This window comes from Xenopus laevis, chromosome 3S (genome assembly GCF_017654675.1).
Source record: "Xenopus laevis strain J_2021 chromosome 3S, Xenopus_laevis_v10.1, whole genome shotgun sequence".
Taxonomy (NCBI): domain Eukaryota; kingdom Metazoa; phylum Chordata; class Amphibia; order Anura; family Pipidae; genus Xenopus; species Xenopus laevis.
In genome coordinates, this window is record NC_054376.1 from 94,579,639 (window position 1) to 94,604,916 (window position 25,278).

General features: G+C 35.2%; 1 protein-coding gene across 6 annotated transcripts in view; it reads left to right on the forward strand.

Moving 5' to 3' along the window:
• LOC108713186 (liprin-alpha-2) overlaps window positions 1–25,278 on the forward strand; it is a 197,713-nt gene that overhangs the window by 65,505 nt on the left and 106,930 nt on the right. For 2 of the 6 annotated variants that reach the window (XM_041588645.1, XM_041588646.1), the window contains exon 1: window positions 2,473–2,892. The exons of the other annotated variants lie outside the window; for them this stretch is intronic. In XM_041588645.1, the coding sequence (XP_041444579.1) occupies window positions 2,731–2,892 (162 nt within the window). In that variant the 5' untranslated portion in view covers window positions 2,473–2,730. Of the gene's footprint in view, window positions 1–2,472; window positions 2,893–25,278 lie in introns of those variants that run through there. 6 annotated transcript variants of the gene reach the window in all.

The following is a 25,278-nucleotide window of genomic DNA, read 5'->3' on the forward strand; positions in this document are numbered from 1 at the left end:
CATTTGCACTTGATAGAAGGAAAGAGTTTTTCCACATTCTAATAAATCCTTGTACTTAACATAACTGCTTTCAGAAAACTTCTTGACATTCATTCAGAGCAGTTTATGTCTGTGCATATGTTTTAGAGTTCTATCTTTTATTGTAAATGGAAAATTTGATAAAATATGTTAAATGGGGACTATCTGCATTTAGTCTTTAACTATAGTAGGTTAATATTATTGATAATTTACTTCAGACATGGGTAAACTATAAGTTTCAGTTCCTCTTAAGGCTATATTTGTACCTTCCAGCAATGTTGACAATCCCAATGCTAGGGCACATTCACTCATGGGCGAAGTGGCTAACGCTAGTGACTTTTCACCAGAAATCCAATCTGCAGGGACATCGACCAATTCACTAACAGGCACAGATGACAATTCACTAGTGAACGGGACTGTCACTAGCGTTCATTCGCACTCTATCACCAGGTGACTTTTCGCTCAGTCGATTGGTCGTTTATCCGCAAATTCAGTAAAGTGAGGATTTTACTGATCGTTACCTCTTTCGACAGAGTTGACTTTGCCACCTCAGACCAGGCGAAGTGCTAAAAAGCAGCTAGATCTTCCTCAATCTTATGTCACTTACATCATATCCTGCCGAAAATGCATTAAAGTTTAAAAAAGCTGGCAACTTTTCCTTTTTTTATGCGGGATTGCCTGCAAAAGTTCAAATTTAAACTTTTTTTGGCTTAACATTTCCCCCCAGACATTTGAGAACATATGGAACATACGGAGCATTCATTTTACAGTGGGCTCAGGTGTAGGGCATAATATTAACTCTTTTGTCTTTATTAAGGTTCCTTGGACATTTGTAATAAAAAGTGGTAACTTCAAGCATTTGCACAAACATCTCTATTAAAGACGTCCATACAACTTTAATGTACCTGCCCTATTCAAATTGACCTAAGCGTAAAATCACTAGCAAATTTTTCAGTAGTGCATCTTCGTTATGAAATGCTCTCACTGTGGAAGTAACGCTAGCGAAAAGTCACCAGCGTTCGGTGCCTAGGACGCAACTTTGCATATTAGTGAATTAGCGTAGTGGTAGCGAATTTGCACCAGGCGAAGTGGTGAGGGTTGTGCAAAATGGTTGCTGGCGACAATTCGCCCTTTAGTGAATCTGCTCCACTGTGTGGATGGGTAATTTTGAGCATTCTGTCCCACACTCAATGAGCTACAAATCACCCATAGTATAAAAATGCCCACTTTCTGCTGAGATTTAGGGGCACATTTACTTAGCTCGAGTGATGGATTAGAATAAAAATTACTTCGAATTTAGTCGTTTTTTTTTTGCTACTTCGACCATCGAATTGGCTACTTCAACCTTCGACTGCAAATCGAACGATTCGAACTAGAAATCATTCGACCATTTGATAGTCGAAGTACTGTCTCTTTAAAAAAAACTTTGACCACCTACTTCGCCACCTAAAACCTACCGAGCACCAATGTTAGCCTATGGGGAAGGTCCCCATAGGCTTTCCTAGCTTTTTTTGATTGAAGGAAAATCGTTCGATCGATGGATTAAAATCTTATTAAGATTTTTCCTTTCGATCGTTGGACTTCGAGATTCGAAGTCGAAGGATTTTACTTCGACGGTCGAATATCGAGGGTTTATTAACCCTCGATATTCGACCAATAGTAAATGTGCCCCTTAGAGAGCGCAGCTCTGCAAAAGTATGCCCAAAACCTAATGTGACTATTATAAATATTTGTCCAGAATAAGCATTCCTGCAAAATACCTATACTGCCTTGTTTTTTAGGTTGACCTAGTATCCTGTTCCTTTGACTCTTCCAAGTTTTCTACTTTTTGGATAATACACACTCCAGCCTCTTCAAATAAGGAAATCCTAATCATGTTCAAATACTCTTGTTCCCTCCTGGGAAAGGCAACTCAGCTAGGACTAGTTAGATAAATATGGATCCATGCTACAGTTAAAAACAAGCAAGTAAGTCTTTCTATTCTGGATCTGCAGAACCACTCTTTATCAATGGTTAACCTACATCACTCCCGCTATTTGGATACAATTCTTAACATCCTGCACCCACTTTGTCCTACTGATAAATATTGCACATAGAATGTGCCTGTAGTTCCCTTATTTGTTAAGCTATTACTCAGAAGTATCAATATATATAACGTATGGCTCAAATTAAGCATATACCACCATTAAAATAATTATTATAGCATTAAACTTTGTTTTACCTTGTGCCAATAATTGTTATGGATTGTTAAAATCTTATTCCATTGGAAATGCAAGGGAATTCATCAGAGCAAACTGAGCATGCTTTTAAAGTCAGACAGAAGAGGTCCTCTCTTTGAATTACACTGATCACACATGCTTGAAATGAAGCGCTGTGCTATTGGTTAGCTGGAACGCTTAGCCTAATCACTTTGCTAGACTGTGGTAGAGGGGAGGTGATTATCACTGAGAACAGATGGGCAGGACCAAAGCAATGCCAGAATCTCTACAGGCTTCGTGTACTGTTGGTGTTCTATTTCATCCTATGCGATTTCCTACAACTGCTTCAATTTGCATTGTCAGGTTGAAAAGAACTGATGGCAGTGACTAATATTGCATGTCGCCTCACATATGCTTTGGGTTAAGGATTCCAAATGCTTTTACAGCATCTATACAGGGATGGGGGAGATTTTTTGTCTTTTTTTGTATCTTGTTCACCATCCTACTGTAATGCATGAACGGATTTATAAAGGAGCTTAATTCCCCTGCCTGCATCTGGATCATTTTGTGGATTGTATCGGATGTGAGATCAGAAATGATTTTCTCGGATATGAATACAGTTTCTGGGTCTCCAAAAGTGCATCCGCCAAATGGAACCAGGTATTACGCATTCCAGGTATGTGGTCTTTAAATGGTGAAAGAAAAGTTCCAGACAGAGCTGATTATTATAATAATGTGTCTATGTTATTGAATCAAAGGATCTGTTTATTTCAGTCTAAAATCACATTTTCTTTTCAGTCCCTATCATTATAATTATTATTATTTTATTATACTAACACTATAAAGTATCTTGATGAAACTATAACTTTATGTATAATTGTATCTGAATCATATAAAGGTCTGCTAGAATAGTATATATGGTTAATATGGGTTTTGTTCCTTTTATGTTGAAAAGGCATAACCGGAAAATACTATGTCCCCTCTGTGATAAGGTTAACTCATTCACATACCATTTGTATGTCATTTATGCTCAGTATAGGGAGGGGGGAGTGCAAACCCCTACTGAGTAACAAGGGTCAACAAGATAACACAACCCCTTCTACAGGGATTAGTTGTGACTGCTCCTGTTCAACATTATTATTCTAGCCTATAGTGCAACCTTGCAAAAAGAAAAAGAGCCATCATTTTCTATAAAGAGAAATAGTAAACTCCATAGGGAAAACAACAACATTAAAGGACAAGTCTTTGACACTCAGTAAACATTCTGTTTTTGCATGGGTACAATGTCAGTCTTTTATAATGTAAAACATGCTCCAAAATGTCTAAAGATAAGTCTGAATAGGATTTTGCAATATATACTTATATATAAGTGCTCCAATTAAACAATAGCAGGTATGGTAAATGAATGCCTGCCGTAATGAAAGGATTAGGGACTAGCTCTTACTATGAACACTAAGAGGGTTATTTATCAAGGTCCAAATTTATCTCAATATCGGCTGCTACAAACTCCGATCTAACCCGCTCGGGCTTTTAATGCTTATTTATTATTATTACATTTCCCGAAAATCACCTTTGCAGGAAAAGCTCAGATTATCACGATTTTTTCGTGAATTTTCCTCGAAAACTCAGAATTTTTCAGAGTTTTCACCCCAAATCTCCGAAAACATTGTGAAATTGCCTGAAACCCCCGACACAACCAAAAATTAATGGGACTGTTCCCATTGACTTTTATGCAACCTCGACAGGTTTGAGATGCCATGTTTTTATATTCTGGGTTTTTAGCCCTTGGGGTTTACTAAATTCAGAAAAGTTCGTGATTTTTTTTAAAAGCCTATTATAACACAAAAAAATCACGAATTTTTCGGATTTCGGGTATTTGGAGCTGTTTCCCTAATAACCACGTGGAGTCTGGTACAGCAGATTCCCTTTACAAATAACAAGAAGCCAATAAGAAGAAACAATTAGTGGAGCATGACCAGATATAATTATTGTCATACACATTAATGTCACTCAGGATTGTGACCCTCTCAGAATGGTGTTAGCTAAATACACATCCGCTAGCAACTTTATAACCAGAAATGCTCAGTGCTTGCAGGGATTCGTTTAAGAAGCATGGCAAGATCATCTGTCAGATTATTTGAAGCACACATAGGCTTAATCCTCTGAGTGTGCAAAATGATGTGTTTGCTGCTGTGTAAGTACATGTTTTAGTCGGCTGGTCATTTCGGAAATGGAGTGTATACATCTGTTGTTTAATTTCAAGCTTTTGTATGTGTGTGTTTGGACAATGGGGACTACACAATACATGTATAATTAATGCATGCATCCTGTGGGTGTCCTTGGGTGACCACTAGCGTGTCCTTCAGTGACCAGTAGTAAGGCCTTTCCATCAGTTGATGCTTGCACTTATTGTACACCAAGATTTTGTTATCCAAAGCTAATCACTTGATTGATCTCATTGCATTGTGATTCATGTGGCGCAATAGTTTCCAGTGCTGAAGATGATCTTTTCTTCAGTTAGTCTATGCATGTATAGATTATCTATGTAGCATTGCCTGTATATACAGCACTCTATATACTTCCAATACACTAACAAGTGGAACAAGGATTGCAATTTATAAATATCTAGTTCCAAAGATAAAATGCTATGTATTAAGCATAGGACACTTGGGTATAGAACTTGCAAGCAAGATATATGTGAAAAAATATCTTATATATATGAAAAGAACACTCCTTGATATATATTGATATATATCAGTACATTATAGAACATTAATTTTTTGTCATAACTGGTACACCCGTAGATTTTGCAGTGTTTGACAGAGAAGTAAAGCCTAAAAAAAGAATATGACTAAAAATACTGGTAAACTTCATATACCAGTACAAATGATGAACAGCCCTATATGAGTAACATTTCATACCTACATGGATTGTTACTTATATAGGGTTGTCCCCAGGAGTTCCCCATCTTGGATATTGTTAGGCTGCCTTTTGAGTGCTGTTGAGAAGCCTAGCATAGGGTTGAGGTTACAAATGTCAAGGAAGCTCATGCTACAGGGTTGCTTGATAATTAATTATGAACTTAATGCATTTACAGTATGGGACTATTTAATCCATTGCTAATCAGCCTTGTGAAGTTTATATTGTATGTATACTGTAAAACTCACATCAGTCCCAAAGTTCAGGTAACTGACAGTGTATGTGCTATGAAACAGCCAAACAAGAGAGCTTCAGGTGGGCCTCTAAATTTAATTTGTTAAATTTGTCAGTTTGTTAAATTTGTTTTAATTTAATTTGTAGGGCCCTCTAATCCTATTGTACTCTGTAAACTGTTGTTTGTTACCCACCATTTATTCCCTGTTTGTTACAACTAAGGTAAAGCACTGCATATCTTGTCGGAGGTATATAAATAAATGATGATGATGTGGTGGCCTAAGGCTGGAAAGCAAACTCAAAACATAAGGGGGCTTATGTATAAAGCCTCAATTTTTTCTGGTTGAGTTTTTTAGGGAGACAATCGAATTTTTAGGGAAAAAACTGTTGAAATCAAGTAAAAGTCAATGGCAGATATCCCTTTAACAATCTGAAGATGTTTTTGCCTTCATGATCTTTGAGGGTTCGGACTGGTTTTCATTCAGTAATTTGAAAAAGCCACGTTTTTCGAGCGTGAAATTTAAATAGTTGCATGATTTGGTTTGACGCACTATTTTGTCACCACTTTTTCCCGCTCATGCTTTTTACAGTCAGATGTATTAGTAATTTAAGATGATTTGGGTTTGGGAGTTTTTTATATAATGAGAAAAGGTCCATGTACCATGTCTAGACTCATTGTTGCTGACATTTAGGGGCAGATTTATCAAAGATCAAGGTGAACTTTTGATTTTCGGGCTATTTTTGTGTACTTCGACTAGGGAATAGTCCAAATTCAATTTGAATTTGAAAAAAATTGGAATATCAAAATTTATCATTTACGGTCTCTTTAAAAATTCTACTTTGACCATTCGCCATCTAAAACCTGCCGAATTGCTGTTTTAGCCTATGGGAGACCTCCTAGAGCCTATTTGGAGTCCATTAAGGACTTTGAAAAATCAAATTAGATCGAATGTGCTATTCCTTCGATTCAAACGATTCAAATTCGGTTGAATACAGACCTATTCGATCAAAAATAGACCTATTTGACCAAAAACAACTTTAACTTAATTTCGGTTGGTCTTTTTGAATTGGAATTTAGAAGTTTTTTCAATTCAAAATTTGACCCTTAATAAATATGCCCCTTAGGGTCAGATTTACTAAGGTTCAAATTCAATTTTTTTAAAAAAAATTTGGTAAAAACCCACAATTTTTAATTTAAAATCACCAACTGAAATTTGAATGTGAGATTTATTATACCTCGACACTGGAAACAGTTCTAATTGCATACTTCACCACCTGAAACCTGCCAAGTTCATGTAGAAGTCAAAAGCAGAGGTACGTTGAACCATTAGAAGATGTTAATAGCCCTCCTGACATTTTTATTAAATGGTGAGTTCTAACTTTCACCCATTGATAAATACAATTCTAAATATCCCATAGGAATTAATAAAGCATAGGTGAGTTTTAATTTACTAAGCTCTAAATTCACATTTTGATAAATCTGGCCCTATGTTCTGCTTTATGAATGGACTGGTAAATACGTAAGTTTAACAACACAACCTATATAGAGATCCTTTTCTTTCGGAAAAAAAACAGGCTCCTTTCCAGTTCTCATCATATCCAGCTACTAGTTATCCAATGGCTTTCACTCAATCCTTTCCCAAGCCTAGAAGGAAGCTATAAATTATAAATACGCATTTTGAAAAAGAGTATGTGTGGTTTCATTTATCAAAAGAGTGCTTGTCATCTCTGTGCTACACCGTGGTTAGATACTACTAAGCAATGTGTATTTCTTGCTCATATTGTTAATAATTTAAGTCATTTTATGACATGCTTGTGTTTCATTGCTTTCATTAGCTGTATGTGTTAATATGTAGTATTGGTGTACAGGGAAAATACAGAGGATACTTTAACATCTCTCTTTCTTCTAAAGGGTAGAGATCAATCCACTGTTACTGGTACACAATATATGCAGTCTTTATTTAGTCCCCCACTCTCATGATACTGTGCATTTTATCATTCTATCAAATACTAATACAGGTATGGGATCCGTTCCCCTCAAACCCTATACACAGAAAGCTCAGAATTACAGGAAAGTCATCTTCCATAGACTCCTAATCAACATTATTCAAATTTTTTAAAAGCCCTTTGTTTTTCTCTGTAATATAATAAATAGTACTTTGTATTTTATCGTAACTTAGATATAATAAATCCTTATTGGAGGCAAAGCAGTCCTATTGGGTTTAATTAATGTATAAATGATTTTTAGTAGACAAAGAAATTGTTTAGTATAAAAATAAAAACTGGTTAAATAGATAGGCTGCGCAAAATAAAAAAATGTTTCTAATATAGTTAGTTAGGCAAAAATGTAATGTATAAATGCTGGAGTGACTGGATGTGTAACAAAATAGCCAGAACACTACTTCCTGCTTTGCAGCTCTTGCTTTCCACTGATTGGTTACCAGGCAATAATCAATCAGTGACTTGAGGGAGGCCAAAATCTGAGCTGAATGCTAAGGATCAATTGCAAACTCACTGAACAGTTATGCCCCATGTGGCCCCCCTTAAAGTAACTGACTAACTCAGAGTTAGAGAGCTGAAAAGCAGGAAGTAGTGTTCTGGATATTATGTTAGACATCTGCTCACTCCAGCCTTTATACATTACATTTTTGGCTAACTATATGAGAAACATTTTTAATTTTGCACAGCCTATCTATTTACCCAGTTTTTATTTTTACACTGAACTGTTCCTTTAAGGTATGGTGATCCAAATTACAGAAAGATCCCTTATCCAGAAAACCACAGGTTCAGAGTAGTCTGCATAACAGGTCTTATATATTAAGATAAGAAGTGTGTTATAATGTAACAATTTAGCTGTAAAGGTTTTGAATAGTATTGAGAAATGTTTGAATAGTTGCTAGGAAACACATGGGGTTCTGGTCATTTTTGCTCTATTTATATGACTAGCTGCTACAGTTTCTTTACACTCCCACAAATCTACTGCTGAAATCGACCCTAGTGTGTGAATGTTAGCTTCACTGATCACTAGTCAAATGCAGGAACCTGTAAGATAAAGGGGCAAGCTGAAAGCTCTCACATGGCATATTTATGCAGTGATCCAGCTGTACAAATAGATAGTGAGTACACATCGCCACTGCTATAGTGATGCACTATGCTATGTGAGGTGCAAAAATTGTGTTTTCCTATCATGAAATAATATATTTTCCAGTCTGGCTCCTTGTAAAGGTAATATTAAAAACATATACAGATAGAAAAAGTTGGGCTATCCAGCAGTCAAGGGAGTCCACAGGGCCAAAATTATAAAAGTAAAAGCAATATATATTGATCAAAGTTAAAAAATACACATCTCCATAGGCCCTATGCGTTTCATGGCCAATTGGCACTTAGTCATGGGCTGAATATTAAACACATATTTTGCCACAATCTGAATTTTTGTGCACAAAAACAAATTCGAATTATATTTTTAAAAACTCAAATGTCTGGTATTTATTTAGCAAAAAAACCTTGAATTCTCGAATGTAAAGAAAATCTGCATCTAAAAGTTCATGTAGAAGTCAATGGGAGTTGTCCTAGGCAAAATTCAAGCCATTTTTTATTTGAGTTTTGATTCGAGTTTGTAAACTCAAAAATTGCAGTTTTTAAAGCATATGAACTCAAAAATTTTAAGTATTTGAGTTCTTAAATTCCATTTCTTGCAACAATCAAACAAAGTGGAAAATAATAATCAGCATTTCAAAGTAAAAAAAAAACATCTAAACCTCACAAATTTGAATTTTGAGCAACAGGCCTCCCCCGTGCCAATCTTCTATTAAAGCTTTTTTAAACAATATGTTTTCTTCCTTTCCTTCATCTAGTGGGAACATGATTACTATGCTGAAAGAAAAAATGGTATGATTACAACTCTGTTACACAGTATAGATGTAACCATTAGGTAAATCTCTTCTGTGCCCTGGAGATAAAAGCTTAACAAGTTGCTAACAGCATGAAAAGCAGCGCCAAACTCTTAATGAAGTGCAGGTCACAAAAACAATCACTGCATACACTTCAAAAACATAATCCTTAAATCCTGAAATTTCATTTTAGCTGTGCAATAAACCAATAAAAATGTAATTGAAAAAAACAAAAGAAACAAGCAGTTCATTTTTGGCGTTGTGTTCGTGGCCACTGCTGAACAGCTTTGCTACTCAAAAAAAAACTCATATTATATCATACTTTTCCATTTCATGAAGTATGAAAGCCAGTGTTTTTTTGTTGGTTGCTTTTACCCTTATTATTGCTCTCATGTAAAAATAGATGCTGTATTTTTAAAAATAACTGTTTGCTTTTACGGTTCACAGAGTTACTGACATGAAAATAAACCTAAGCTCATTTTCTATCATCAGATTGTTCACTCTCTTTATTTTATAAAAAGATGCTGGGAGGACATTTACCCCTATAAGGTCTAAAATCTAATCAAAGGGAACTAAACCCAAAAATACAAATATGGGTTGAAATGCAGTATTTTATACATTGAACTAAATGCACCAGCCTAAAGTTTTTCTATAACAGTAATGATTTGAATCTGAGCACAGGGGGTCACCATCTTGGATTTTAGGAGTGGCGGTGATACTGCACATGCTCAGTGAGTCCTCACAAAGCATCACACAGAAAATTAAGGTCACGTCATAGAAGCTGATATTATAGGACTGATTATTCAATTCTCATGCAGAATGCACATGTTTCTGAGCTGCCATGTAATGATAATTTAAAGTCATTATTAATCAGTTTTTATTACTTATTAACTGGAGATTAGCTATCTAAGACTATAAATATTTACAGTATATACAGGTGGGTTATACATTAAATTAATACCAGATGCAACAGTGTTAAAGCCCCAGCCTTTAAAATGAATTGTCCACTCAACAAAAAAACAAACTGCTTAATGAGCTATTATTTTCATAAATAGAACCCATACACAGGTGGTAATGAATAATTTATTATTACTATCATAACCATAATATAGGTTTGACCCTTTGGAGATACAGTATATCTGTGGAAAATAGGGTTGAAAGTGTTTGTGATAATAATGCTGTATTACTTTTAATTTCTGTAGAAAGACAATGTCAATGCTGGATAAATTAAATAAAATAGTTTTTTTTTTTTTGTATAGTCTTTCTACAGTATATATTTAGCAGCAGCTACACCCAAAGTGGCATTTTTAGTGAAAGGTTTAATATAAACAGCAGGGTACTGTGGTCTGACGTTATTATTTGCAGTGCACACTCAGATACAGTTCTGTAAGGTTTTTCTATAATTAGAGATACGGTGGATAAATTAAGCTGGTATTTTGCTGTATATGCACCTCCTAGATTCCCACGGGATGCTACTACTATAAAAATGCTAATCTATGCAGGGATAACCTATGCCATGAATTTTCAGAAATCATTCCAATTCATACATATTCTAAAAATATATACATGTTAAAGATAAATAAAATAATGATTGTGAGTACTTTCCTATTATATTCTACTGTGTTTTTTTATGATTTGAAAGGGAACGTAACATCAGAAATATGATGGGTGCTTCATAACAATTTGTCATGTTGTCAATTAATGTGTAACACAAACACTTGACTCAAACTAGCAGCATGGTTCCCTAGCAATGGCACTGGCTAAACAATTCTACAGGGGTGGGGGTGGCTGGTAACAAACAAGCAGATATTGGGAACAAGGCTACATTTTAATCAAAATTGAAACAGTATCTTGTATTTTATCATGACTAAGATATAATTAATCCTTATTGAAGGCAAAACAATCCTATTGTGTTTAGTTACATTTTAAATGATTCTTTATTAGAATACAATTTACTGCTTGTAGACTAGATAGTGAACATCTGTTGGTCATCTTTCAGGATCATATGGGATGGACCTTTATTGTTGTGTAGGCAGCCATCTCAGGTCATTTTGTCTGGTCATGCTCAGAAAGAGCCAACACTTTCTGGAACTGCTTTCTGGCAGGCTGTTGTTTCTCCTACTCAATGTAACTGAATGTGACACAGTGGGACCTGGATTTTTCTATTGAGTGCCATTCTTAGATATACCAGGCAGCTGTTATCTTGTGTTAGATATAAGCTATCTCATTACCTTCCCAATGTTCTGTTAGGCTGCTGGGGGGGAAAGGGAGGAGGATGATATCACTCCAACTTGCAGTAAAGATTGACTGAAGTTTATCAGAGCACAAGTCACATGATTTGGGGCAGCTGGGAAACGGACAAAATGTCTAGCCCTTTGTCAGATTTCAAAACTAAATATAAAAAAACTGTTGCTCTTTTGAGAAATGGATTTCAGTGCAGAAGTCTGCTGGAGCAGCACTGTTAACTGATATGTTTTGAAAAAACAGTATCCCTTCGAATTCAACAGGGTTCAAATGCTATTCATGGATTTCTTCGGGACTATAGAATAAAAACCTTTCTCATACATAGCAGGACAGTTGTTGCCAAGAAATAGTTTAGATGTAAGTGCTGGATGAAGAGAAACATAACATTTTTTACTTTTTTAACATTTTATAACTCAATACTGTGTTATACTGGGTATAGGTTTGATTTATATGGACAATTACTGGAATGCAATGAATTCTGCACTTTTTCAACTTATTATGAGTTTATAAAATATCCTCTCTTTCCATTGCTCTCCAGCTTTTTCCATGCAGTGGCTTAAATATCGATCATACTTTTGATCACATCCAAATGATGTAGAGCTACTGGGCAAAACATGCCTGTAATAATCACATTCAAGTGCCACATGTTGGACAGCCCTTTATTGAGCTCTGAGTTCTTCATAATAGCAGTGCCTGCTGAGGGGCAACAGTCTTGCATGTGCTTGACACATAATTAGACATACAGTAAAGCAGCCATATTCATCCTTTCATTGGCTGACTATTGTTAAAACCAAGTTAGTGATTGTTAATAATACCAGGGTCTACTAACAAGATCAGTTTTATTTTTATGAGCTGTTAATACTTAAATTAACTTGACAAGGAAAACATGTCATAATGCTGATGATGTGCAAGTGGGCTGAGATCCACAATAATCAGCTATTAATCTCTTAGTAGCTAGTGATACACCTACACACTGTGCGCTTGTATTAAACATTTATGGTTGCATTGCTCCATTTTTATCCTTGTTCATGTTCTTACACTACATAGACATATACCCCCAGCAACTGTAGCTTCTTGCAAGGTGATAATAACACAGTTTTGGACTAGGAGGACTGACAAAGAAGAGCATAGCCAGCTAGCCCAACACAACAACAACTGCATAACCATTTATATTTGGGTGGTGGGGGGAATCAATCTGTTATATTATAATCCTGGCTGGTTACCTACTCCCTAAACCGAGAGCTTTACAAACTTGCAAAAAAAGTTGCCAAAAGTTACAAAATTGTACTCATGTTTATTTTTAGAATTTAACAATATCATTAATACTATTTAGCCCTATCAGGCACTGAGCTCACATACAAACCAAGGGCACGCATATGTTCCATGCAACAACAGCCATTGAATGGGTAGAGATATGTTCTACTCTTACTCTATTTCCTGCTAGGTCTTGCAATATTTCCTGTCTGAGGAAACACACAGAACCTCACAAAATGTTCTCTTAAGGTATCAAATAAAGGCAAGCACACCAGCATTTCAATAGGGAATTACATCCCTTCCATTAAAATATTCTATTGTAAGTTATACTGTGCAAAGAGTGTGTAGCATGCAATATTTTGGGTGCTACCACCTCCAGAGCTGAGTTGACGCTTAGCTTCTATAGAAGGTTAACTAGGGTTGCACAGAAATTGATGATATTTCCTTTAATTGCTTGTTCCTGTTGCAGCTATGCCTTGCTTTTAAGCATCATTATTTATACCTGGGAGACTGAATATAGGGAGTGCAGGTGAAAACAAAAGCAAAGATACATCTAAGGTATTTTGGGAGCTAGTGATGGGCGAATCTGTGCAGTTTCCCTTGAGTTTCCCATTCGCCAAACGCCGTAAAATTTGCAAAACGCATTGAAGTTAATGGGTGTCAAAATAATTTTTACGTGTGTCAATTTTGGTCCAAATGCATTAAAGTCAATGGGCATCTGAATAATCTTGACGAGCGGCAAATTTCAGCTTTTCACTTTTGTGAAGCAGCTGATTTTTCACCGGCAAATTGCAGCGAAATGCGGAAATTCACCACAAATTTGTGTCTGCCAAATTCATTCACCCATCACTATTGGGAGCTTTATACATCCTGTCTTAAAAGGATCAATTTAGAAATCCCATCAGATGAGGACCACATTGGCACATTGATGCATTCCTTCTTTGGGGAGTTCCCATAAGAATGCATTATGATCTGATGGTTGTCCACTGGACCAATGGTCAAATTAACCTTATTTGGCCCTGCACATTGGAGGCCAAAGAGGGCCTCTGACCTTGCCAAACAAACAGATTTTTACAAGTGTTTCACATAGTGATTGGAATCTAGATGGAGATGGAATATTAGTGATTACAGACCTGAATTACCAAAGATTCTGTCTCCAGTTATAGCAACCACTTTTCATATTATTCGAATTTCGAGTTTACCGTTTAAATATTTTTTTTTAAAAAAAAGCATTGATAAAATGTTTACAAATAAAGCACAGTAAGGTTGGCACAACATGCTAATAATTCCCATAATGAATCACAATTATTGATAGAAAAAATAATAATTTTTGGATTCTGAATTAAAGAGCACATTAAAACCGAGCATGCATTAAAAGAAAAATAAATAAAACAGTCCATGTCAAAAAATCACTTTTAAAAGAATATTTATTTTAACACTGACACATTTCTTTTGTAGAATAGATGTTGACATTTCGAGTTTCAAGATATTTATCTACTGGAAGTGACTTGTACTTTGTGTGTTTAATAGTGTAAAATTGAATGCTTTGTTCCAAAAAGAGACATCTTTAAATGCCACATATTCTGCAATGCCTTAAAATAGACAAACAAATTACAATAATAAACCATACAGTTAAAAACAGACATCTTCTAGGATTGACTTAAAGTATACAGTGTATTACCATAGTTATTATTCAATGTTGTTGTTGAGGTTCTGCACATGCTGTAATGCTTTTGGCAGCCTTACTTTATATAGTTCATTTAGTACAATTGATGCAAAGGAACCCAAAAAAAAGCATAGATTGGGTCTACTGAATATTCACAAAATTCTGAATATTCATTAAAAATGTTGTATTATCCCATTACCACTAAAACGGTGTGTTGTGGACAGCTTGTTGGCAAACCTGGTTGGCCAAAACAAAGATTATGAACTACCAGATCAGTAGATCCTAGCAAACCAGTATTGCCACAAACAGCTCTATTAAGTCACATCTCTACTTACTCTGCATTAAGATTTAGTTTATCTTAGAGTAATGCAACAATGTTTGAGTTTCTATGGTAGAGTAACCATCAAGCAGACCCTGAAGTGATAACTTCAGTAAATGTACACCTCAAATCCAGTATGGCTACCTCTAAACCTCCAGTCTGGCTATCTCCACACTGGGCCCAAAACATGGTATATATATGCTTTAAATTCATAATAAAAATGATATGATATAAATATCAAGCACCAACTGTTGTTATGTATGAATTTACAAAAATGAGGGATGTTCATCTACACCTCTACTTTCAGTTGGGCTGAGAGGTGAAAGGTGGCAAAATGACTTTCTAGGACCTCCAAACAGTACATAAAAGGTAGTTGTTAAACTGCATAAAAGAACACATTTATTTTCTACAACAATCTATGGAAACTGTACTGCTTGTAGACTAGATAGTGAACATCTGTCATCTTTCAGGATCATATGGGATGGACCTTTTTTCAGTATTCCAACATAGATGGGCAATAGTGGTATAACTGAATGTTAGTTAAAAGAACACATTTATCTTCTTAAAGATTATTCTTTAAGAAGATAAATTTGTCCTTTTAGGGCAGAGACACACACGAAGATTCGGTGCAACAAATCCCCTCTTCTTCTAATCTCTCCGAACTGCCTTCTGAACTGCTTTGATTTCTGAAGTCACCCGAGGTTGCCTCAAAAGGAAACTTCGGGCGACTTCGGAAAACAAAGCGCTCCAAGTTCCATCCCACTGGCGATTTAGATTCTAGTAAGCAGGAAGGCTTTTCGGGGAGATTAGTTGCCTGAAGAAGAGGCAATTTGTCGCCGGGCGTCTAAATCTCCCTGAATCTTCGTGTGTGTCTTTGCGCTAAAAAGTCTTCTTCTTAAATTAATTGTGGATCTAAGATGATTAAATAAGAATATCCACAAAAAATATATTTAACATGTGCTTGGAGAAAAAGTTGAAGGAAGTGAGGAACATACAAGAGATAATTAAGATAGGCTTTAGTTAAAGCAGAAGATGAAGAAAGATAAAGAGCAAACAACCCAAATTTACCCTTAAAGAATAGGGAATATTGTAAAAATTGATTAAAATAGTATCCAGTGTAGAAACTTGTTAAAACGTGTTAGATGGTAAAGACTATTAACAGTGCCATCTAAGGGGGAGGGGTTTAATTGCCTCAGCAATCTATAACTGGACTGAGTCAACTCAGTTCCAAAGTTATACTTTGTACTACTGTATGTTCGTAGTGTAAAAATCATCTTAAAAATCTTTAACCTATCAGCATTTAATTAAATTGTTCAGCTTTCAAAAGTACTTTGAAAAAAGCACATATTGAAATTCCACTTATATATTTCCGTTTAGTGGCTTCATTGTCCTCTGCTTTAATTAATATTTTATGCACTTTTACTGCTTCACTCTTGTTGCATTACATATTTACACTTCACTAAGATGTGCTTATAACATGTTTAAAAAGAAAATATATCAAGAAACTGTAGGAGCTTGGCTTTAGGCCATATTAACTGCTTAAGTAGAGCCACAGAAAAACATGATGAAGGAACAACAGCTCTTAGTATGACTTATTAATCATTAAAAGAAAACAATTGTTCTGTCATATTGTACTATTGCTTCCCTTTAGTTGTCAAGTGGGATTGTCATTTGTTTTAATTGACTGCACTTTCACAGTGTAAAAATGCAGTGTGGAGGGTTGCGTTGAAACATTTGCATTCCAGCATTTCCTAGGTTTTATATGCTATAGTAATTAAAGGGAGAATTTGTGAAGCCCTGTCCTCAAATGTTATTTCCAGTATTTATACAGACAGGGGGCTATATAGCATAATAGAAATATCTGTTGTACTTTTACTATACTTTGTGATACTAGTTTAAATAAATAACCACATTTTTATTTAGTGGGTTTTTCTCGCTTACTGGTTTACGCTTTTTTTTTTTTTTACTTAAATGTCGGACTATAATACCACTTACTCCCAAATTAATACAAACATAGCTGAGTGGCATAAATACTGTATATTTGTTGATTTGCAAAACACTACTACTATTACTTTGGCAAATACTGTTAAGATGAGTTTATGTAAAATACTGTGCTCAACTGCAATGTTTTCTAGCCAGCTAGAAACTAAAAGGTTGGAGTTAGAATATGAAATCAATGGGTAATGCTACAGAAAATGAATGCAAAAAACATATCTTATGCACACCCGGAATACAATAGCAAGTTGTTGTGTGCTAATGTTTATTTTTAATAACAGATGATCAGCTTTCATCATCATCATCATTATTATGTACTGTAGCTAGATGGTAGGTATATATATATATATATATATATGTGTGTTTTAGCTTTAAGTTCTCCTTAGTGGGAGAGGTAGGCACCAGGAAGAGTGTTCATAAAGAGAGAATAGGTTCTCTCATTAAAGGTTTTGGCAGCCAGGTCCTGGAAGCTGGAGTATTCTGGAAAGAACAGGCAAGCCAGGTACTCCGATCCAGAAGTCCAGCTCATGGATTAGAGCTCACCTTTCACAGGAAGGCTGTCCTGTGGAAAGGTATTTAGGTCTAGTGAGGCTGTTAGGAAAGTCTCTCAGAGCAGGACACAGAGCAGGAAGGACACCTGCCTGTGTAAGGAACTCCCAGAGGGGCTGGGGGTGCCATTTGCTACTACAAAGTGCAGAGAGAGGAGACCAAGTGACAGAGGGTCTGTCTGTCCGACCGAGGAAAGCCAGGAGGCTGAGCAATCCCCCAGGAGATTCGTGAGTACAGGGGTGACCCCTACTTATGTTTTTGTTTACTGGTACTCTTCATGTGTAAAGGTAGCGCCCAGTGGGCAGGATTTATTTTTATTACTTGTTTTGTATCCTGAAATGGTCACCCCTGTGTGTAAATAAACTGCCTTGAAGAGAAGTGTCTGTCGTGGATCCCGCAGCTTACATAATAAATATATATATAGATTAGGGACTTTATCCCCGGGTGGATTGAACAAAGATTTTGATCTTCATTTATTCTTATAAAGATTTTGTATTATATGGTGTTACCGTGTTATTTGGATTTGTAACTATAAACAAGCTCATCGTCTGTCATGAAAATAATGCTTATGGCTAAATTTATGCATATGAAAATCGATGTGGTAACTATGGGGACTTCTTAGTAACCGATGGGCTGGGTGGAGTGTCCGCTTACGCTCTGGTCCGCTTCCTATTTTTGAAGTGCATCATCGGGCTGATCTGACACGCCACTTCCGCCACACGTAGAAGCGAGTTGCAACATGGAGTCTTGAAACGCTAGTGCACATGTGATACACTTGAGAAAGGGAAAGGAGTATTCCCGAAACGTCGCGTGAGTGCCACAATGCTGCGTTATGACATGGACTCATACAGATAAGTTGCATTATTCAGTGAACTGTACGAATTTTTTAAGGAGTGAGTAAAGGCTATGTTTTAAAATTGAGGCTTATTTTCTGAAGGTGTGCAACGCAGTTGGACTTTTATATATATATATTTGGGCGGATTAACTCACCGCTGCTTTGGGTTTGCACCCTAACTATTTTTTGTCACTTGGAGATTGGTGCATCACAATACGTTATATATAATTCTCCAATGAGTATCCACACTCCAAGGCAATATAAAAGAGAGTAGGGTGCACGGTAATTTTTGCATACTATGTAATAATAAATACTATGTAATAATAAAACTTTAATTTTCACTAAAGGGAGTGCTGGTTTGGAAACTATTGGTATATATATATATATATATATATATATATATATATATATATATATATATATATATATATATATATATATATTTTTTTTTTTTTTTTTTTTTTTTTTTTGCACCTTCTATAAAGCAGGGCACTAATTAAATTTTCTGATATAGGGGCCTATTCCTTAATAGTTTCAGCCAAGCCAATGCTAAAGGAAGTAAGTGCTACAGAGGAACAACTTAATTGCCCTGGGGAGGCAGTAAATTAATTCTGGGGAATATAGTTTGTCTTTAATCTAATTGCATGTTGGCTTGGATAACGACTGTTAAGGTAAAACTAGTTGGTAATAAATTAGTTTTACATCACTGTTGACATAACTTAAGTCTGATATGAATTTTTAAAGCTTTTTACAACTTTTACTACACTTAGGGGCAAATTAATCAAAGGTCGGTGTGAATTTTCGAATGAAAAAAATTTGAATTTCAAGCTATTTTTTTGTGTACTTTGACTAAGGAATAGTCCAAATTCGATTTGAATTTGAAAAAAATTAGAAGATTCAAATATTGAAATTTATCATGTACTGTCTCTTTAAAATGTCAACGTCAACCATTCGCCATCCAAAACCTGCCGAAATGCTGTTTTAGCCTAAGGGAGACCCCCTAGAACCTGTTTGGAGTCAATTGGTGGACTTTGAAAATCAAAGTTTTTTTTTGGGAAAAACTTAAAATTGAATTCAATTGAAATGCACTATTATTTCGATTTGTACAATTCTATGCTGAATTCAGACCTATTCGATCGAAAATGGACCTATTCGGCCAAAAAAAACTTTAACTTAATTTCGGTTGGTCTTTTTGAATTTGAATCTCAAAGTTTTTCAAATTTGACCCTTGATAAATAAAGTCCTGAGCCAGTCCAAACAGATTAATTGCAAACAAAATCTTTATATTAGTAAGGTGATACGTTGAGAAACATTAAATCTACTACTACTATCTTCAACCTACCCCTTCCCAAAACATTTTTCATGAAGGTAAAATGATGCATTCTGCATTAATAGGGATAATACACCATGTAGATTTATGTTTAATTCTAAAAGTTTCCAAACTGTTCTCCTCCATTTCTACTGTGTGGTAAGTGGTGGTTTGTGCATGAATACATTCTAATATTCCCTTTTAGGAAGAGTGCGTTGTGCTGGGGTATGTTGAATTATCCACAGCCTAGCGGATCTAGAACAACCTTACTGGTTTAAGATTCTAATGCATTGTGTTTGGGCTGGCCCACAGGTTTGTAGCTCACTATCAGTGTTAAAAGGTTTCAGCAGGAAAACACAAAGAAGACTGTGTTCCTTGCAGAATTGCCTTTTCTGAAGCACTTCTCCTCTACCAGCAGTAAAGACATAAAGAAGCATCTGGGTAGCTAAGATAATTTCTCCTTGACATCATCTTAAATGGTTTAGGCTCATACAATATTTAGCTTGAAGTGTAGGTAGAGCCCATACACACAGTAAGTTCTGAGACCATTGTATTTTCTCATTAAAACAGCCTTCTGTGCTTAAATGAAACACTTTAACATGCAATATTTAAAAATTGTATTCCCTTGTATGTCTCAATAAGAATATGCCAGTACTTTTGGTACAGTGTTTTTCCTTTTTATTTATCATTTGCATTGGAATCACTGTGTAAAGTAGCTGCATGGCATGAAAAGAACAGTAATGCTCTCAAATGGAACTATTTGCAACCACTATTAGCAACCCGGACACAACACAATAGAATAATACACCAATAAATGAGCAACATCTTGGTTCTAGACCAGCAAGATTGATGTTATGGAGTAGCCAGCCCAATCCTTAATCCAATAGAAAACTTGTGGGGTGACATCCAAAATGCCGTTTCTGAGGCAAAACCAAGAAATGATGAATTGTGGAATTTAACAGGTACAACTAAATATTATTTCAGTGATTCAAGGAAAGCAACACCTTTAAACATTTTTCAGTTTATACAGTGAATGTTTGAGTTTGTAAAGAAGAATGAACAGCCTAATAATCCCTTTTCTTTACTTTCTATAAAGGAATAACATAAATTTGATACATTTTTCTTCATGTTTTGATATGGAATAAAATGTGCAGTGTTCCCAATGCATTTGTGTGTATGGAAATAAAAGCTATTATAGGCATGGGACCTTGTATATAGCATGCTCAGGCCCGGATTTGTGGAAAGGCCACCTAGGCCCAGGCCTAGGGCGGCAGTACAACTGCTCTAGAGCCTGACCCCTCTTGGGCTTTGCAACAGTGGTGTGCAATATTGGTAATGGGATTGCCATAGTTCCATCTCTTGTTTCAGTTATTTAATTGGAAACATGTTATGAGCTAAGAATCATAAACCCCTTTTCTTACAGGCTGAAGCCCCAAAAAAGCTACCACAAGTCTCACATATGATACTCATGGGTTATAATAATAAATGAAACATACAGTATAGTAGCAGTCAGCATTAGGGAGTATATTAAGTTAAGTTTACTGTTTAATTTGTGGTTCACAGCTTGTGAAAGGCTTCAAGTCTGCAATCCCTGATTTTGTGTCCTTTGGTTCTCTGAAACAAGAGCTTCTTCTATGATCTATTAAAGTATCCCAAGCCTCATTAGATTTAATTCACGCCACAAATACACATATAATATTTTTCAAACTTGCAGTTTTCAGACTACCATAACTCTGCTAATTAAGATAAAAAAAAACTCATTTTCTTTTAGGTAGAAAAATGTGAATTTGATTTAGTTGACAGATAATTATGAAATGATTCTGCAGAGTTTGAATACATATATAGATCTAAAGCATGTAAAAGTACATTGACAAATAACATTCATTTCATAGATTAGGCCTCACAGTAGTAAACCAATTTGGCATTGCAAACTAAATGCTTGAACATGTGCAGTATATTCATGGTTAAAATATGCAGGGTGAACTATGCACAAATGGTCATTATTAAATGAAGATAATTATAAAGCAGTTTGCTTTTGATTTGCTCTACTTGTTATGCCAATTTCTCTTTTACAATTTAAAGACCCAGTTGCACTGAAAATGAAATGCATTTGAATGTAATGTACCCGCACTGGTTAAAATGTCCTTGTTTACGTAGCAGATAGCAGATATGCTGTGTAGAACACAATGTTTTTAGTTCACAGACATATAATCATGGGTCAAATTCTCTAAATTAATATAAAATAGGATTAAATTAAAACCTTTCTTATGTAATACTTTTGCTACCAAGAAATGACTTACCGTATATACTCGAGTATAAGCCAACCCGAGTAGAAGCCGAGGTACCTAATTTTACCTACGAAAACTGGGAAAACTTATTGACTCTAGTATAAGCCTAGACACAACTACAGCCCTGTCACCCAACATTCTGCCAATGCGACCCCCCCAGCGATCAACTGGACTTCTTTGCAAAGTTGGTGACAGAGAATTGCCAAACGGATTACTGTGTGCATTGTCCCACTGTCCCACTACCATGTGCAGAGGGTGCTGTGTGATATTGCCATCACTGTTAATCTTTCGTATAACCAACAGAGGGCGCTGTGTGATATTGCCATCACTGTTAATCCTTCATATAACCAACAGAGGGCGCTGTGTGATATTGCAGTCACTGTTATTCTTTAATATAACCAACAAAGGGCGCTGTGTGATATTGCAGTCACTGTTAATCTTTGATATAACCAACAGAGGGCACTGTGTAATATTGCAGTCACTGTTATTCTTTCATATAACCAACAGATGGCGCTGTGTGATATTGCAGTCACTGTTATTCTTTCATATAACCAACAGAGGGCACACTGTTATTCTTTCATATAACCAACAGAGGGTGCTGTGTGATATTGCAGTCACTGTTATTCTTTCATATAACCAACAGAGGGTGCTGTGTGATATTGCAGTCACTGTTATTCTTTCATATAACCAACAGAGGGCGCACTGTTATTCTTTCATATAACCAACAGATGGCACTGTGTGATTTTGCAGTCACTGTTATTCTTTCATATAACCAACAGAGGGCGCACTGTTATTCTTTCATATAACCAACAGAGGGCGCACTGTTATTCTTTCATATAACCAACAGAGGGCATTGTGGGATATTGCAGTCTCTCCCCAAGTGAACTGTTGGTATAGAAATGATTAAAAGTGACTGCAATCTCAGCTACTGCCCGCTGACCCAAGTATAAGCCGAGGTAGACTTTTTCAGCACACTTTGGATGCTGAAAAACTCGGCTTATACTCGAGTATATACGGTATTTGTAGGTGATGGATTAATAGATCGTCCAAACTTTACATGTAAAAAAAACACTTTATAACTTTACTGGTGCTTTAAAAACACAAATGTTTTAAATGAAAAAATGCCCAGGGCAAATCACATGTGGCGATTCGTTTTCCCAAGTCGATGGGATGTATCTATTGCCCTATCATTGAACTATTGATCTATCATCAACCTATTGTACTATCATTGATCTATCTATAATATTTTTAATTACAACATTAGGGGGCCAATTTATGAAGCCTCACATTTTCGTGGTTGAGTTTTAAAAGGGAAAAAATCTGATTTTTTCAAGGAAAACCTTTCGAGATTTATTAATTCTCTGAGATTGATTATGCTCCGAAGCTACTAAAAATCTTAATCTGAAAATACTTTAACTAAAACCTGTCAAAGTCATGTAAAAGTTCAGGCAGATGGTTTCTTTAACAATTGGAAGATGTTTTGTGCCTTCATGATTCATTAGATAATCAAATGAAGTTGAGTTTTCCGGCCTACAATTTGAAACAATTTGACAATTTTTGAACCAAATTGTTAGTTAATTAAGCCAGATTGTGGTTGGGAGTTAAGTTCAATTAGAAAAATACAAGTTTTAGTAAATATGCCCCCAAATTGTTGAAAAGACAACATGGAGGCTGATTTATATAAAACAAATGTGTACTTATTTATTATAAAAACTCAAATTACAAAAAATTATAGCATAAAAATGTGGAAAAAAACAACTCAGACGCAATGAATTCACATTCTGCCAATCATTTTCAATAAATCTGCCGAATTTGAAATATATCTCTAAAACACAAATTGGAAAATAATTTGAATTTTGCTCATAACAACTCTCACTTCTACATGAACTTGCCAGCTCTTAGGTGTCAATTTTTTTATTTGAATTCAGTTTTTTCTGCTTATTGAGTCTTGAAATATTGAGTTCCAGAAACATGAATTTGAATTTGCAATATTTTCTGCAAAAAAACCTTGAACAGCAAAATCCCCTAATTTTATTAAATATCATTAAATATCAATAATGGCTCTGTACAGGATTAAAGTTTTTTTTTTTTTATGTAAAATAGGATTGTTGGTTCTGATAAAATATCATATAAGAAGGTTCCAGGCAAACAGATATAACCTTTAAAAGGAGATTAAATATTTTAAATATTTTGGTGTTATTGACCTTTTTATCAGTTTTTCCTTACCCATCTCAAAGCTTTCATTTATCTGGTTTTATCTTTACAAGCACACATTTGTATTTATCATTTCAATGTAAACATTTCATAGTGAAATTAAGTGAAAAAATCTGACTTTTGGCATTTGAGAAAAAAACCTTGCTCTGCATTGTACAAATATATAAATTTAGTGAGTTGTGATATTCACACGCTGAGGTGTAATCTTTGCTATTTGCATCTGAATACCTTAGCAACCATCTGATGAACAAGTTGAAAAATATGTTAAATTGTATTTTTAAGATTTATTTTAGAGCTATAGTATTGTTTTAGTACATATTAGGGTAATTTTTGTTCATAAAAGACAACGGATGACATGCTTGATAAATCTTTAAAGTTATTTTATCCTTTTGGTTGTGGCAAAGGTCTGACCATAGGTCAGTATAATAAGTTTCACAAGAAAAAAAGAGATAACAAAGAACCTTGCCCAATCCAATTAACTCAACTGGTCATACACCTTCAATTGTAAATACAACTTCAGGATTTTTTTTTAAATATACAGCCGTCTGGTACAATCAATAATTATCAATTTAATATCCACCAATTAATGAATTAATTATTCTATTTTAAAGTGCTGTGCAAAATTAATTAGTGCCATCAATTGATTGATAATTCATTAATTAATCAATTGAAGAAAACACAATTGTGAGGATAAAAAACCCTTAATTGGGTCCTATACTCCTAAAAAGTGCTACCAAGTCCCTCAAGTTAATAAATACAGATACATAGATACATTTCTATTTTACATACTGAGGACAACTTGAAACAGGATTATAAATAAGTGAAAATTAATGATATGAAAGTGATATAAAGTGCAGTGCTAATAAATAAATTTAAATATTTCCAAGTTGATTAAGAAAGTATGGAGTGTAATAAGGTGCCATAAATTAATTAAGATAAAAAGCCCCACTGCTCGATTTCACAAAGTAGTAAAATGAAAAGCAAGGTAGGTGGAGTTGTCCCAATTGCTACTACCTATTTGTTTCTATCCCTGGGACACCACAAAGATGATGAAGGCAGAGTAAACGGGACTGTGGTCTCAAATATTTACTGAACTGGTAAAGAGCTGTTCTAATCTGCAAAACCACAAATCCACGGGCTCTTGAGATTGTAGTAAAAATGAACAAGATAAGAGCATGAGCCGAGCATTAGGCTAAAAGCGTTCCACCTCCCCCTTCTATAATATAGTTTCCAGTTTGCTTTCAAGTTAAGGATTTTCCATCTATGGTCTCTAAAATTAGTAAAAGCAGAAAAATATCTCACAGTCATTTTTGTTGCCCCACACAATGTGCAATATCCAAAAAAAG